Genomic DNA, 13,727 nt, shown 5'->3' on the forward strand with positions numbered 1-13,727 from the left:
GGAGCAGATAGAGTAGTGTGATCATAGCAAAGCCCGAAGTCTGAAAATCTGTGACCTCTACAGGGAGCAGTGAAGGATCATAACTGCTCTTCTCCCCTTCTTTCCTTTGTTTCTCATTTTCTTGTGAAATTTACAGGCCACATGTACGACATACTTGCTTGAAGCAGGGTGCAGCAAAGACAGCACTACATTTTATGATGTCCCTCCTCTTTCGAAATAGCCCTATCTAGAGAGCTGTTTTATTAACATAAAGTTAGGGACAAAATGCTCAAATTTTCAACCGGTAAAAATACCGATATTGTAATAGCCTAAGAGAGCAAAATGTAATCAATAATTCCTCATCTGCCAAATATGAACTTCTGAATGAAAAAGATTTGTTCTTTACTCTTAGAAGCTTTAGGTTGTAGAAATAATTCTATATGCAGAGTGTAATCTTTTTTTCTAATACAGTCTTCGAAGCAGAGAAGATGAAAGAATAACTAAACCAGGAGCCATCTCTACGCCTGTAAAGAATGCAGATGATATTTCTAAAACTATGGAAGAGGTGGCAGGCGAAAGAACTGAAAAGCAAACACCACCACTCCCAGGTAAAAATATGAAACATAATTATGCATATTGCTGAGAATGAATGATCAGTGGAGATTGCATGCTGCTGCATAGTTGTGGAATGATTACTGAAATCTTAGAATGAGTTCTAACTATCTTTATTGCTCAATATGGATGGTCTTTGTAACCATGAGCCTATTTATATTTCAGGGTTTCTGTCTTGAAAACCTAAGCCGATGTATCCGCCCATTATACAGTGGTGAAACTTCACTGTTTAGAGCTTTGACTGTGTGTGTTAGCTATAAAGAGTTTTTTGTACTCTCCTCTAGAGCAAGGCTACAATAGATCTCTTCTGAGAGTTGAGTTGTAGACTGGATCTTACAAGTTACTGGTGGTATAGTAAATTTAAATAAAGGTGTAGTTGAGCCTTTTTAGAATGACCATTCTCAAACGAAACTTGCACTCTGAAATGTTTTCACTGTGGCACTTAACTGCAGTCATGGGCCAAGAGTCATTTTTAAAAGTGCAGTACAACTAACAGAAACAGAACAAAATCCCATTCCTTTTTTGAAAGAGGAGGAGTAAACTCAATGATAGTAGGTAAAAGCCAGTTAGCGTTAAAAAGAAAACCATACCGTGATACGGTGATGGGACATTGTTCTGAGCACAAAGACTTACAAGATTTTTTTTCCTATGGTTTACAGAATGGGGCCATTCATTGAAATTGTAAGTGGAGAAAGATGAGCTGTGCAGACAGTTTAGAAGGAGCTGCTCTGGAAAGGCTGTATAGAATGAGAAAAAGCACATTCAAGGTTGAAAACCTTTGAACACTTAAGGGATGAGCAATCAGACTACTGCATGTAGTATTCAGTAGCTCAGTGAAGAATTGAAGGACTTATGATGTTGATAGGCTCTGAAAGGCCTTGAAAATGAGAACAGTAGGTCTTCTATTGCAGCAGCCATTATGAAAAAGATTGCCGTAGGAAGTAACCTCCTGTAAGAATGTTATGAAAAGGTGCAAGTGAACTAAGTCTTAATTTGCCAAGATAGAAAAAGGTTATGACTGGATTTAAAAGATGAATTCTGTATTTCTATAATGTATTGAAAAATAATAATTGGCATGATACAAAACCAGCCAGGATAGGAGCCTCTGAAGATGTTTTTCAATCCAATGTAATATACAAATGAGTGGTTTGAGGGACTGGCAAGCAATTAATAAGTACTCTGGTGTTTTTGTTGTTGTTGTGTAGTAGGGATAAAGAAGTGTTCTGTTCATGGGTGAGTGGGAAGAAGCACGTAGAGGAAAATCAGTTTGTATGAGAGAAGATGTCTAAAAAAAAAAAAGTCATAGGCCAGTACATTAAGATAATATTTAAATTTGTCTGCAGATAAAATTAACTTGATATAATACATGGTCTGAAATAAAATGGTGTAATAAAGCACATAATCCTTTAATAGTCTCAAAGAAAGCTCTAGGGAAATTAGGACGCTCTTTCAAAGACTGTAATGAAAATGTTAGAGAAGTAGTTGGCGGATCCTGTGACTGCTTTTTGGACTAAAGGCAAGAAGTCTGTCATGGTTGTTTGAGTCAAGGAGGGTAGAAGGAGAGCGGTTTTTAGAGGCACCATCAAAGTCTTGGGCTAGGAACAGGTCATTAAAGACTTAAAGGTAAAGTGCTATGCTATGGTACGCTATATGGTAAAGGCAAAAATCACATTAGAAAGAGCATATTACCAAATTGTCTGAAGTTTCCTATTTCAAACTGGTCTATTGGTGGTTAGAGTAAGCAGAAAGGAACATTGACTTAGTTTGAAGCCAGTGTAATTTGAAGTGAGCTTCTTTAAAGTGTATTCAGATAATGCTTTAAATGTAAATTCTTGTAATATGAGCAACCATATACCGATAATAGACACTAACAGTGTTCACTACTGGGGGAAAGACTGCAGTGGCAGTTTCCTCCCAGTGACTCGAGCAGAGTCATAGTAAGTACTTATCTTTAAAGAGAGCCAATAAAAAGTGTGGTCTGCCAGCCTCAAGGTGTGGAGCAGTAGTTCTAGTGTTTATGGTATTTTGGCTTCAAAAATCAAAGTAACTTTAAAAGGGAAGAAAGCTTTATGTTAAGCATATCCAGGTAGGAAGGAGCAGGGTTGAAAGTGGTTTTCAGAGAGCATAAATTCTCTTAGTTCTTGCAGTTTTATGATATTTAGAATACTCTAAGTGTAAAGAAAATTTGTGGATTTTTACTAAAGCAGTAATTAGGCCAGTAATTGCCCCATTTTGCATGGCAGGGTAAGAGTGTCCTTGTTGTTTGAAGTTTCCAATATTTAATTTTTTATTATAAAGTGGATTAGTGGGTAGACTTAAAACTACTAAAGATGTAATCAAGCTCTTAATTAAGTTAGGCTTTCATTTCTCATCTTTAAATGACCAAATGGACATTAATGTCTTCTATATTTTAATAGAACCAAAGCCAGTATATGCACAAGGAGGTCAGCCAGATGTGGATTTACCAGTCAGTCCATCTGATGGCCCTTTACCTAATTCAACCCATGAAGATGGAATGCTTCGGTAATGTAATTCTAAATTCTGTTTGAGTCTGATTGCCTGGGTCTTGAGCAAATCAAGCTTTCTCCCAAGGTAACGAATAACATAAGTTAGGAGTAATTCATAACATAAATGGTCTGATGAGAAGTCAGCACGTTGTCCTGAAGCTTTTGTTTAAAAGGAGTAGGATGAAAATTTTAGGCTTATTCCTGAGCCTCATTGGCACTCACATCATGTAATAAAACAATTTTCAGTTTGTTAATTTCATGCAGGAATGAGCAGTTAGAATTGTCAACTGGTGGAAAGTTGCAGTGTTTCTCTCTCCCTGGGTACCCCCATACCTCCTGCCTTATTCCCATGTCTGGAGAGAGGAGAGATACTGTAGTAAATTCTTTTAAATAATTGGAGAGCAATTAATAAAGAAGATAATTGCAGAAATGTGCTAAGTCTTGATGTGCCAATGACTCTACTCCAGCTGGATCTCCTTTATGATCATTTGCGTACATGAGAGTAGATTCTAGTTTAGGTAGTCTCAAATGTTCGTCTTGCTCTCTAAAGAGCCAAAATAGATCTTTGTGCTAGTATAGCTCTTCCAAAGGAGGAACGTTTTGGGAAGAGTGTGTCAAAATACCTCACTTAAAACACTATCAGCGTAAGACCAAACCTCACTAAACAATTAAATATCGTGAGGTTTGTTACTTCCAAGTGCTGCTAATGAGTTTGTTGTATAATGCTGCAGTTGATAAGCAGTTAATGGCATGCATAGCTTAATATCCTCTAATTGAAGTAATAGGCAAACTATTTGCATGTCTTCATTCTCAGTTTACCAGAGTATCTTACAGTATACCTCTAAGTGGAATATATTCTAAATTTCTAGGCCAAGCATGAAACTGGTAAAATTCAGAAAAGGAGATAGTGTGGGCTTGCGACTAGCTGGTGGCAATGATGTTGGCATATTTGTAGCTGGTGTTCTGGAAGACAGCCCTGCAGCGAAAGAAGGATTAGAGGAAGGAGACCAGATTCTCAGGGTATGTCAAAAATAATAAAATTTATAAATAAAATGTTCTGTTAACACCAAAGTAGGTTTTCTTTCTGTAACATCAAATAGATTGCCTCTGCAGTTCGTACAGTATTTCTGTTTATACTTATTAGATGACCTAGCAATAAAATCTACTGTTACTGTACTGTTGCTAGGAAGGCTTGTATGTTTTATATCTAGTTTCTTAGACTAAACTCAGTTCAAAGAAAATTCATTTAACTGTTCTGTCACTAGATTCTCACACAGGATTCTGTATATTACAGTTGATGTTACTGATGTTTCCAGATGCTCCATAATATTGATCTAAAGTAGTCAAAATGAGTAGCTACCTAATATTCCAGGAGTTATGTTTTGCAATAAGCAAGGAGTATTATTTAGAGGTACAAGAGGCTTCTTGAGATGCATGCACTTGTTGTGTGTACATTAAACTGAATAAACAACCATTGCGATAAGTTTATGCAAATTTCCTGTTCTATGTTTACATGTCTACTATAATGTTTGCAAAATCAAACTGATTACCTTGTTGATGCTAGGTAAACAACGTAGACTTCACAAATATCATCAGAGAGGAAGCTGTCCTTTTTTTGCTTGATCTCCCTAAAGGCGAAGAAGTAACCATTTTGGCACAGAAGAAAAAAGATGGTAAGTACTTGTATATCAGGAAAAATGTAGTAGACTGCTTGGAACCAGGTTAAAAATACAGCTAATATTGAGTAGTTAGAGGCTAGGGAGAGACAAAAAAAAAAAAACAACTACAAAATTATTTCACAGAAGCATTGGCATTAAATACTTGGAGGAGCTGGATAGAGTCTGTTATAGTTACGCTGTTAAAAATGAGTACTTAAAAACTTCTTTCACAGTAAGATTCCTTCCTTCCAAGGAACTGAATTATGCTTATACTAGCAAATTTGTGACAGCAAAAGTCGACTTTAAACTGTTAGTTTGCTATTAATAGTTATGCAGTTTAAAATACAGAAGGTCTGAGACATTAAGCTTTCCTGAAGTAATACTGTAAACTTAAAACAAGGAGGATTAAAAGAAGGTAAGATACTGCTTAGAATGATGTTTATGAGCAGTAGGAAACCACTGGAATTTGTTTAACACTATTTTTATTTTTAATTTCTAAGTTTATCGTCGCATTGTGGAGTCTGATGTAGGGGATTCTTTCTATATCAGAACTCATTTTGAATATGAAAAAGAATCTCCTTATGGACTAAGCTTCAACAAAGGTGAAGTGTTCCGGGTGGTGGACACTCTGTACAATGGTAAACTGGGTTCATGGCTGGCGATTCGAATTGGCAAGAATCATAAGGAAGTTGAAAGAGGTATCATACCTAATAAAAACAGGTACGATCTTAAGGTATCTATATTGCTGTTTGAAAACTAAAATTTTAAATTCTGCATCTGTGTAACTTGCGTTGCCTGCAGGACACTAGTCTATACAAGTTGTTCAGTTTCTTAGGAAAAAGTCGCTGTTAAAACAATTTGAAGTTAACTATCTGTTCCGTGTGCTTGATTTTGACTTTTGTATGCCCCCCAAAAATAAATAAATTAGATAAAAAACACCTAGCTTGAAACTTACTTCTCAATACTAGAGACAAGGGTAGATAAAGCTTTTAAAAATGTGACATCAGCCTGAGTAGTTCTATCTTATAGTTTCTAATACAGAAATAAAGAAAACTTGATTCAGCAGGTGGTAGCGTTTTTGTAAGCATAAGCTTGCTAGACAAGTGTTATTTCAGCAGCTGTCTTTTTTGGTAACTCAGTGGGATTTGTTGTCGTCATAGAGCTGAGCAACTAGCTAGCGTGCAGTACACGCTTCCAAAGACAGCAGGAGGAGATCGAGCGGATTTCTGGAGGTTCCGAGGTTTGCGTAGCTCAAAAAGAAATCTCCGAAAAAGCAGAGAAGATCTTTCTGCTCAACCTGTTCAGACAAAGTTTCCTGCCTATGAGAGAGTTGTTCTTCGGGAAGGTATGGCTTTAGTCTTAGATACTTCTGTTGCAGGCTAACAGGATTGTGGGGTTTGCTTTGTATTAATCCATGTGTTTCAGAGTATCTTGCATTTGTTTCAAGCAATCAACTTAACTTGTTATCTCCTTTGCCTTCCATTCTAGCTGGATTTCTCAGACCAGTGACCATTTTTGGTCCAATAGCTGATGTTGCACGGGAGAAACTAGCTAGAGAAGAACCAGATATTTTTCAAATTGCAAGTAAGTGTGAGATCGAGTTTTTATGCAGCTATGAAATTGCCAACTTTCTTTTGCTACTTAGTTCCTACGGTATTACTTCAGCTACTACTGTGTTTAACAAAATGTTAACAATATTAAGTAACAGATAAAATGTAAGCTTTTTCACTAGTTAAATGATGATAATTCTCTGTAGGCAAAAGTAATATTAGTTGTGTTTATAGCCTTCTAAAATTTAAATTTAATTCAGTATCTTATATCGAAGTACTTTTTGCAAAGGTATAGTGATTTTGTGGCCAAATTAGTGGATAGCTTTCTCCTATGTTTTGCATCTTCAGCCTGAATTGATATTGAGTGATGAAATAGTTTGCTTTATCTTAATGTGTGAATGTAGAGTATGTTGTAAATTTACAAGAGATTTTTACTGTGTCCTCTCTACCAGAAAGTGAACCAAGAGATGCTGGTACAGACCAACGTAGTTCTGGCATTATTCGTCTTCACACTATAAAACAGATAATTGATAGAGTAAGTCTTCTACTGTCATTGTACTTCTAACACAAGAGGAAAAACTGGTATCAATAAGTAAACTGTTGATGTTTAAAATGTTTAAGTATAACTAATGAGTGTTTTTTCCTTAAAAATAACTTTCTCATCTTTCTATTGGTTAATTAGAAAAAATGCCTTCTCCATAATAACTGCAATCTGGAAGTATTTTCAGGCTTTGTTCTAGGGATTGTTGTTCCCTCTCTATTATGTCCATTTTAAGATTCGTTTGTGCTTGCAGCCACAGTGTGACATTGCATCCAGAAACTGGTGCTTTCTTTATGGAATAGTTTGTTGTCGTTGTCCCCCTACCTCCAGTTTACAAATTAATAACTTTTGACTTCTGTGCAAGAACTAGGGAAAAGGATCCTTCAATCTCACCTCCTTAATATCCTGAGAACTTCGGACATGAATTTATAATATGAGGCTGTACTCCTCACCTATTCATTTCTGACTTAAAAACAAACTGCAAACTGTTCTGATACCCAAGTAGAAAAAGGTGTTTTAGCAGCAAAGTGGGGGGTACTATGTGCTGTGTATTTGAGATGATTCTTGCAGTGGACGAAAACTGTCCTAATTCTTGCATTCAGAGAGTAGATTTTTTTGGAAGGAAAAGCGGAGCTGTGTAACAAGTCTAGATCGTGTTTGACTTTTCCCTTTTTTCCTGTTACAAGAAGATTACTGTTAGCTGTTTTTTAGTTTAGTGCCTTTTTGTAGTTGAGGCTTGCATCAGAGGGCCGATTTTTTATTTGTAATAGAGAGTTAAATATTGAAAAGCTTATTGTTATGCAGTTCTACATGTAAAATGTGTATGCCCTTGTAGCCTAGTGTTTGAGTTGATCTGGTGTCTGTTATTCAAACAGAAAAGGATTTAAATCGATACTTTGATGATTTCTGCAAAGCTAATACAAAGCAAATTGTTAGAAAATGTTTAAAAGAAAAGATTATTTTTCTTAGTATATAAGTGCTTCACTTTGTCTCTGCCTTTTTTATCATAACAGGACAAACATGCTTTATTAGATGTCACTCCTAATGCAGTGGACCGTCTGAATTACGCACAGTGGTATCCTATTGTAGTGTTCCTGAACCCTGATTCTAAGCAGGGTGTGAAGACCATGAGAATGAGGCTGTGCCCAGAATCACGAAAAAGTGCCAGAAAGCTATATGAAAGAGCTCACAAACTACGTAAAAATAATCACCACCTCTTTACAAGTAAGTAATTCAAGAAAAATACTGATTAATAAATGATAACTGAGGGAGGGAGAGGTGTGATAAGAGTTGTTTTTTTTTTCCAGACTTGAATAGTATTTTTCCTTTTTAAGAAACTGCTGTAACTTAATTGCTACCTACTCTTGTTGGTTCCGAATATTTCTTCTTGTAGTTAAGCCACTCCAACTTCGAAAACTACAATATAAAATGATTGATTAACTTACCAATGCACTGCCATCACAATTATTGGTTGGCATTAGTTGTACTAGATGCATTTCATTTGTGGTATTTCTTTATTGCTTTCCCTCTGTGGTCCTTCTTTTTCCTCCATGTGTTTTTCCTCTTGTTCCTTTTCTTTTAGAGGAGGACACAGAAGCATCTCTTAGCCTGTTTTACATTGGTGCTTTCCAGGCTTTCTTTTCCTTCCTTGGCAATCTATCTTGCTCTTAGCGTGACCAAATACGTACTGGTTGCTTGCCTTATTCTTTGATCCCAGTTCATGCAGACTTGCTTATGGCCCCGAGGTTGGAAAGGGTGATGCTGACAGAATAAATGCCCTCCTGCAAATACAGTCCAGCATTTGTTGAATTGTTCAGGTTCCCCACATTCAATTCCTGGTAGTTAGTGTGCGAATTGTTCATGCACACAATTGCACAAATGAAGAGATCTGAAATGTCAAAATGATGTTCCAAAAACATTTGGTTGCTTTGCAAGGTCAGTTATAAACAAACATCTGAATAAATAGGAGAATAATGTAATTTTGTTCTCTGACTAAACTAAAGCCTCACTTTATTCTAAATTACTGTTAACTCAGTCTTTGAGTCTTTGCAATGTGGTAAAATTCCCCAAGCTACATTAGGCCTTAGGGTTGCTTTGAATACCAACATTTACATTACTATTTAAATCTCACAGTTGATATTAATTTTAATACTGTTTTAATGTTTAATGTTAATGTTTATTTAATATATTATATATAATAATATAATGTATAATATATGTTTATTTAATATATAATGTTAATTTAATGTTTTTAATACAGTTTCTTTTCAAAATTCTACAGAAATCAAATGTCAAACTAACTTGCTCTACTTCTAGCTACCATTAACTTGAATTCGATGAATGAAGGATGGTATGGAGCTCTAAAGGAAGCGATTCAGCAACAACAGAACCAACTGGTATGGGTTTCAGAAGGGAAGGTAAGAAATAATAGTTTTGTCATTTTAGGGGAGGAATGACAAAACTATCAGTTCTGTAGTCTTTTGTTCTGTTGCTGGTATTGGAGATATGGGCATCTATCTGTGGAATTAAATTTGTTTTCCTTCTTTCCTCATGATTTTAATAATCATTTGAAGATCTAAAACAGTTCCATGGCTGTGTGATCTGTTGAAAACTGGTTTGTCATTGTATTAGTGAAGTTTTGTTAATGAGGGCTATAACACTTGTGCATGTAGTGGAGTAGTAAAACTGAGAGCATTTGCCTGTTGATGCTTTACTGAAGACTATGTTATTGCTTTGAAACTTTTGTGGGGATTGGATGTTTTTTCATGTAAATTTCAGGGTGTTCTGCTGCATCAGTACTAGGTGCTGGGATTATCCATTGATGAATTAGTGCTTTTTAATATAAAGCAAGCAACATCTTCGTGTTTTCTTTCTTTCAATCTTGAGAACGCTCATACAAAATCAAAGTTAGAATTCTGTTTCCCATTAAAAATCCAGTTGCCTTTTCAAGCAACTATGCATGTTAGATCCATCCTCTTGAGAAACTAATATCAAGAGGAACGCCAGTTTCAAGTAAGAAAATGATGCATCTGTTACAATGTTCTTAATATTTGAACTATTTTTCTGCTCGAACAGAACTAGCTTTAACTTGGAGGTATATATAAGACGGTAGTGATTCCAGTACAATGACAACTCTTTGTAGTTTTTTTTATCTTTGTCAAACGCTGATTTCCATGGACACTAGGTGCTATCCCTTCCCTTGAATTGATAGACATCTGACCCCTTAGTAAACTGGAGAACTAGACTGCAGAAAAGGCTTTTACATATAAGCTTAACATCTCCAGTGATTGAACCCTGATTTTTTTCCTCCCCTGTGATATTCAGAATTGTTGAATTCTAACCTGCTGCTGGATTTTGAGTATTACTAACATTTTGCAATACCTGACTTTATGTTGTGGATCAGAACAAGATAGGTGTATTCCATTTGTTTATTTCTTAATTCTTCACCAAAAAAGATCTCTTTGCCTTTTATCTTGCAATGTAAAGCTTAATGTGAAAAGTATTTCAATAAACATGTGCTCTTCAACTTTGTTTTGATGCAGGCAGATGGTGCTACAAGTGATGACCTTGATTTACACGATGACCGCCTTTCTTACCTCTCAGCTCCTGGTAGTGAATATTCCATGTACAGTACAGACAGTAGACATACATCTGACTATGAAGACACAGATACAGAAGGTGGTGCTTATACGGACCAAGAACTGGATGAAACTCTGAACGATGAGGCTGGGACTCCTCCTGAATCTGCTATTACACGTTCTTCTGAACCTGTTAGAGAAGATTCTTCTGGAATGCATCATGAAAGTCAAAATTACCCTAGTTATGCATCTCAAGCTCAGCCTCAGCCAAATCTCAGAATAGATTCTTCAGGATTTAAAACAACTGTTTCTCAGCCGGTAAGAAAGTGATTTTATACGCTGACCACTGTATTTCAAGTAGTTTTCTTGTTCAAGAGAACTTGCTATCTTTATAGTCTCCTTACTGCATACAAGAATCTGTCAACAACAGTGTGTTGCAACGAATTGGACAATCATCTTGCACTACCTGTGTTAGTGATTCCCTTTGACAGGAGGAGGAATCAAGTACCATTCTACTTTGTTTTAATGTTTTGCTTTTTTAATGTTCAGCATAATGAATGTCTGGAAGTGGTAGTGCATGATACTTTCAGTACACTTCATTCTACGTGTAGCTGAGTTGATCATAGCATCAATTTAAATAACTTTCATATAAATCAAAAAAGTCATACAGTGATTCGATAGCAGTATATTTAAAATATTTTAAACACTTCACAGAAAGCAGAAGCCTCACCTGCAGCCCCTTACCTTTCCCCGTCGCCTGAATCAAACCCTGCAACCTCATCAACTTCTGCAGTAAATGCTAATGTAAACCTAACTAATGTCAGACTGGAGGAGCCTACTGCTGCTCCTTACAACTCTTACCAACCACAAGCGGGCCCCTTAAGAACATCAAGTACTGAGGGAGCTCATGTAGTGCTAAGAGATCAAGAGCCATCATCCTTATCGCCGCATATAGATCCAGCAAAGGTACCTGTGCCACATTGTTGCGCTGATTTCCTGCTATACATCAAGCTAGCACATGATTTTTTTCCTTTGTTTTGCCATTATTTGGAGAATTCCTTCTATTTTTTTTTACTCTAGGAGATTATGCAGGTTACAAAACAGTGCATCTAAATTTCTAAGCATCATCTAATGTTTTGTGTGCATGGCTTCAAACTATATACTTTCCACTTCTCAAAAGATGACCTTTTAAATTAAGGATGCATTCTGTATTTTGATTTTTTCACATGCAACTGTTTCAGCTTGTCAATGCTCTGCTTTTTGTTAATAAGGACTTGATGAAAAACCTGTTCTTTCCCTAAAATAATAATACTTTTTAAATACTCAATCATGTTGATCAGGAAGATAAACCCATTATTCTAGGTGACTTTAAATACCTCTACAGCAATGCTTGAACTAACTTTAACACACAAATCAGTTTACTTCTTGAATATCCCTGTCCTGACCTCCCCTATGGAAAAAGAAAAAGAGGGTGGGAACGACAAAAAAGCAAAACACAACAACAAAACGCAGAAATATGAGAGATTATTCTCTTTTGGCTTCCCTTTTTAATCTACGCATATGCTTTTCCTCAAGCATAGGACTGGAAAGGATCTTTTGAATCAAAGCTTCCTGTGATTGCAGACAACTGCATCAAATCGTTCAACTTCTAAGCAAAATTAAAGCCAATATGTAAAATGAATTTTAAAATAGATTTAAAGTTTCACACTTTCAATGAAGCTTGGCTCCCTTTACTCTTAATTTTGAATGAAAAATATGCCTCTCTACTTAACAGGTATACCGAAAGGATCCATATATTAACGAAGAAGCATCCAGACAAAGCTATGTCTTAAAACAGCCAGCAATTAGTCACCCAGTACAGAGACAGGAAAGAGACCCAAATCTGATGTATGAATCCCAGACTCAGTATGCAGAAAAACAGCCAAGTAGGGAGTACGAACAGTCATATAGGTATGATTCTACAAACTATGTAGATCAATTTTCTCGTGGTTATGACCCTCGACTACATTATGATGATCGCGTGCCTCCCTATGAGGAGCACTGGGCATATTATGATGAAAAACAGCCCTACAATCAACCAAGAACAGCTTACGAAAACCAGCCTCCTAGGGATCTTGATTCTAGACAAAACACAGAAGAGAGCACAGAACGCGGTTATTACCCAGCACAACCCCGTTTTGAGGAACCCCCTCAGATGACTTACGATGGCAGACCTCGCTACGAGCATGCACCCAAAAACTTCAGCTTACCACAAGTGCGATACGAAGATCAACATACTGTTGGATATGACACGCATGGTAGATATAAACAAGAAGCTCAGCCATACCAGTCAGCCATATCTCGATCTCCTGAACCGAAGCAGTACTTTGATCCACATGTGAGGGGCTATGAACAAGGTCCTCCTCAAGCTTATAATGCCAAGGCAGGACAATTTGAGCCTTCTCATAGCACTTCAGGTGTCTCTCTTCCTCCTCCCCCTTCGTCACAAACCAAACCAGAAGTTTTGCCTTCTAACAGTAAACCACTGCCTACGCCGCCATCTCTAGCAGAGGAGGAGGAAGATCCAGCCATGAAACCACAGTCTGTGCGAAGTAGGGTTAAGATATTTGAAAGAAGAAGATCACCATCTCTAGAAAAAATGAAGGACCCCAGTGATACATCAGCTGTCAAGGTAAGTCATGTAAGTTTTGGCATGTGTGTGTTCTTTAATTCCTGCTTTTTACTAATGAGACTGTATTGCAAGTAATAAAATACTGTCTTGGAAAGAAAACCTTACTGCTTGTGGAACAGCAACATAACTGAAGTTTGTTTTAAAAGCAGAAGCTGAAAATTAAAGAGGATCTTGTCGTGCTGAAGATTTCCCCATTATTTTTTGCTAGTCCTTCATTCTGATTTAAGGTGGGGGAATGTAAGGGCACTGTTAGTTTTCTTACTCAGGGGTTCTGCATCTTTCCAGATCGTAGAATCTAAGAAAATATGCTGTGCTTCTCTTTACAGCCTCCAGAACTAGCACCGAAGCCTACACTTACAACCATGAGTGGTCCAAAACCAACTTCTCAAAGCCATTATGAACATGACAAAACAACTTACAGGTAGATGCACAACTGATAATTAAACATAGTTTTCAATACAAGTTCGGAGTCTTCAGACAACACATCTTAATGGTTCAAACTGTAAACTGCAGAGTGGAGAGTTGGAGTGTGTCAGTCTAATTTCAGTGTCAATAGTAACTCAGGGCATAAAGTCAGTTGACATGGACATGATTCCTGAGAAGAGGGAAGAGTAAAGCATAAGGGAAAAGG

At 36.7% G+C, this 13,727-nt stretch overlaps 1 protein-coding gene across 11 annotated transcripts in view; it reads left to right on the forward strand.

The window, feature by feature from the left end:
- Positions 1-13,727, forward strand: part of TJP1 (tight junction protein 1) — a 164,207-nt gene that overhangs the window by 136,512 nt on the left and 13,968 nt on the right. For 8 of the 11 annotated variants that reach the window (XM_035553837.2, XM_035553844.2, XM_035553842.2 and 5 more), the window contains 14 exons: positions 451-587; positions 3,009-3,114; positions 3,968-4,118; positions 4,663-4,771; positions 5,257-5,476; positions 5,917-6,101; positions 6,245-6,340; positions 6,759-6,841; positions 7,861-8,071; positions 9,164-9,264; positions 10,390-10,743; positions 11,140-11,391; positions 12,200-13,096; positions 13,423-13,517. In XM_035553837.2, the coding sequence (XP_035409730.2) occupies positions 451-587; positions 3,009-3,114; positions 3,968-4,118; positions 4,663-4,771; positions 5,257-5,476; positions 5,917-6,101; positions 6,245-6,340; positions 6,759-6,841; positions 7,861-8,071; positions 9,164-9,264; positions 10,390-10,743; positions 11,140-11,391; positions 12,200-13,096; positions 13,423-13,517 (2,997 nt within the window). The remainder of the gene's footprint in view (positions 1-450; positions 588-3,008; positions 3,115-3,967; positions 4,119-4,662; positions 4,772-5,256; positions 5,477-5,916; positions 6,102-6,244; positions 6,341-6,758; positions 6,842-7,860; positions 8,072-9,163; positions 9,265-10,389; positions 10,744-11,139; positions 11,392-12,199; positions 13,097-13,422; positions 13,518-13,727) is intronic. The other 3 variants (XM_035553853.2, XM_035553854.2, XM_035553856.2) reach the window with 1 other exon arrangement.

This window comes from Cygnus atratus, chromosome 11 (assembly GCF_013377495.2).
Source record: "Cygnus atratus isolate AKBS03 ecotype Queensland, Australia chromosome 11, CAtr_DNAZoo_HiC_assembly, whole genome shotgun sequence".
Lineage (NCBI taxonomy): Eukaryota > Metazoa > Chordata > Aves > Anseriformes > Anatidae > Cygnus > Cygnus atratus.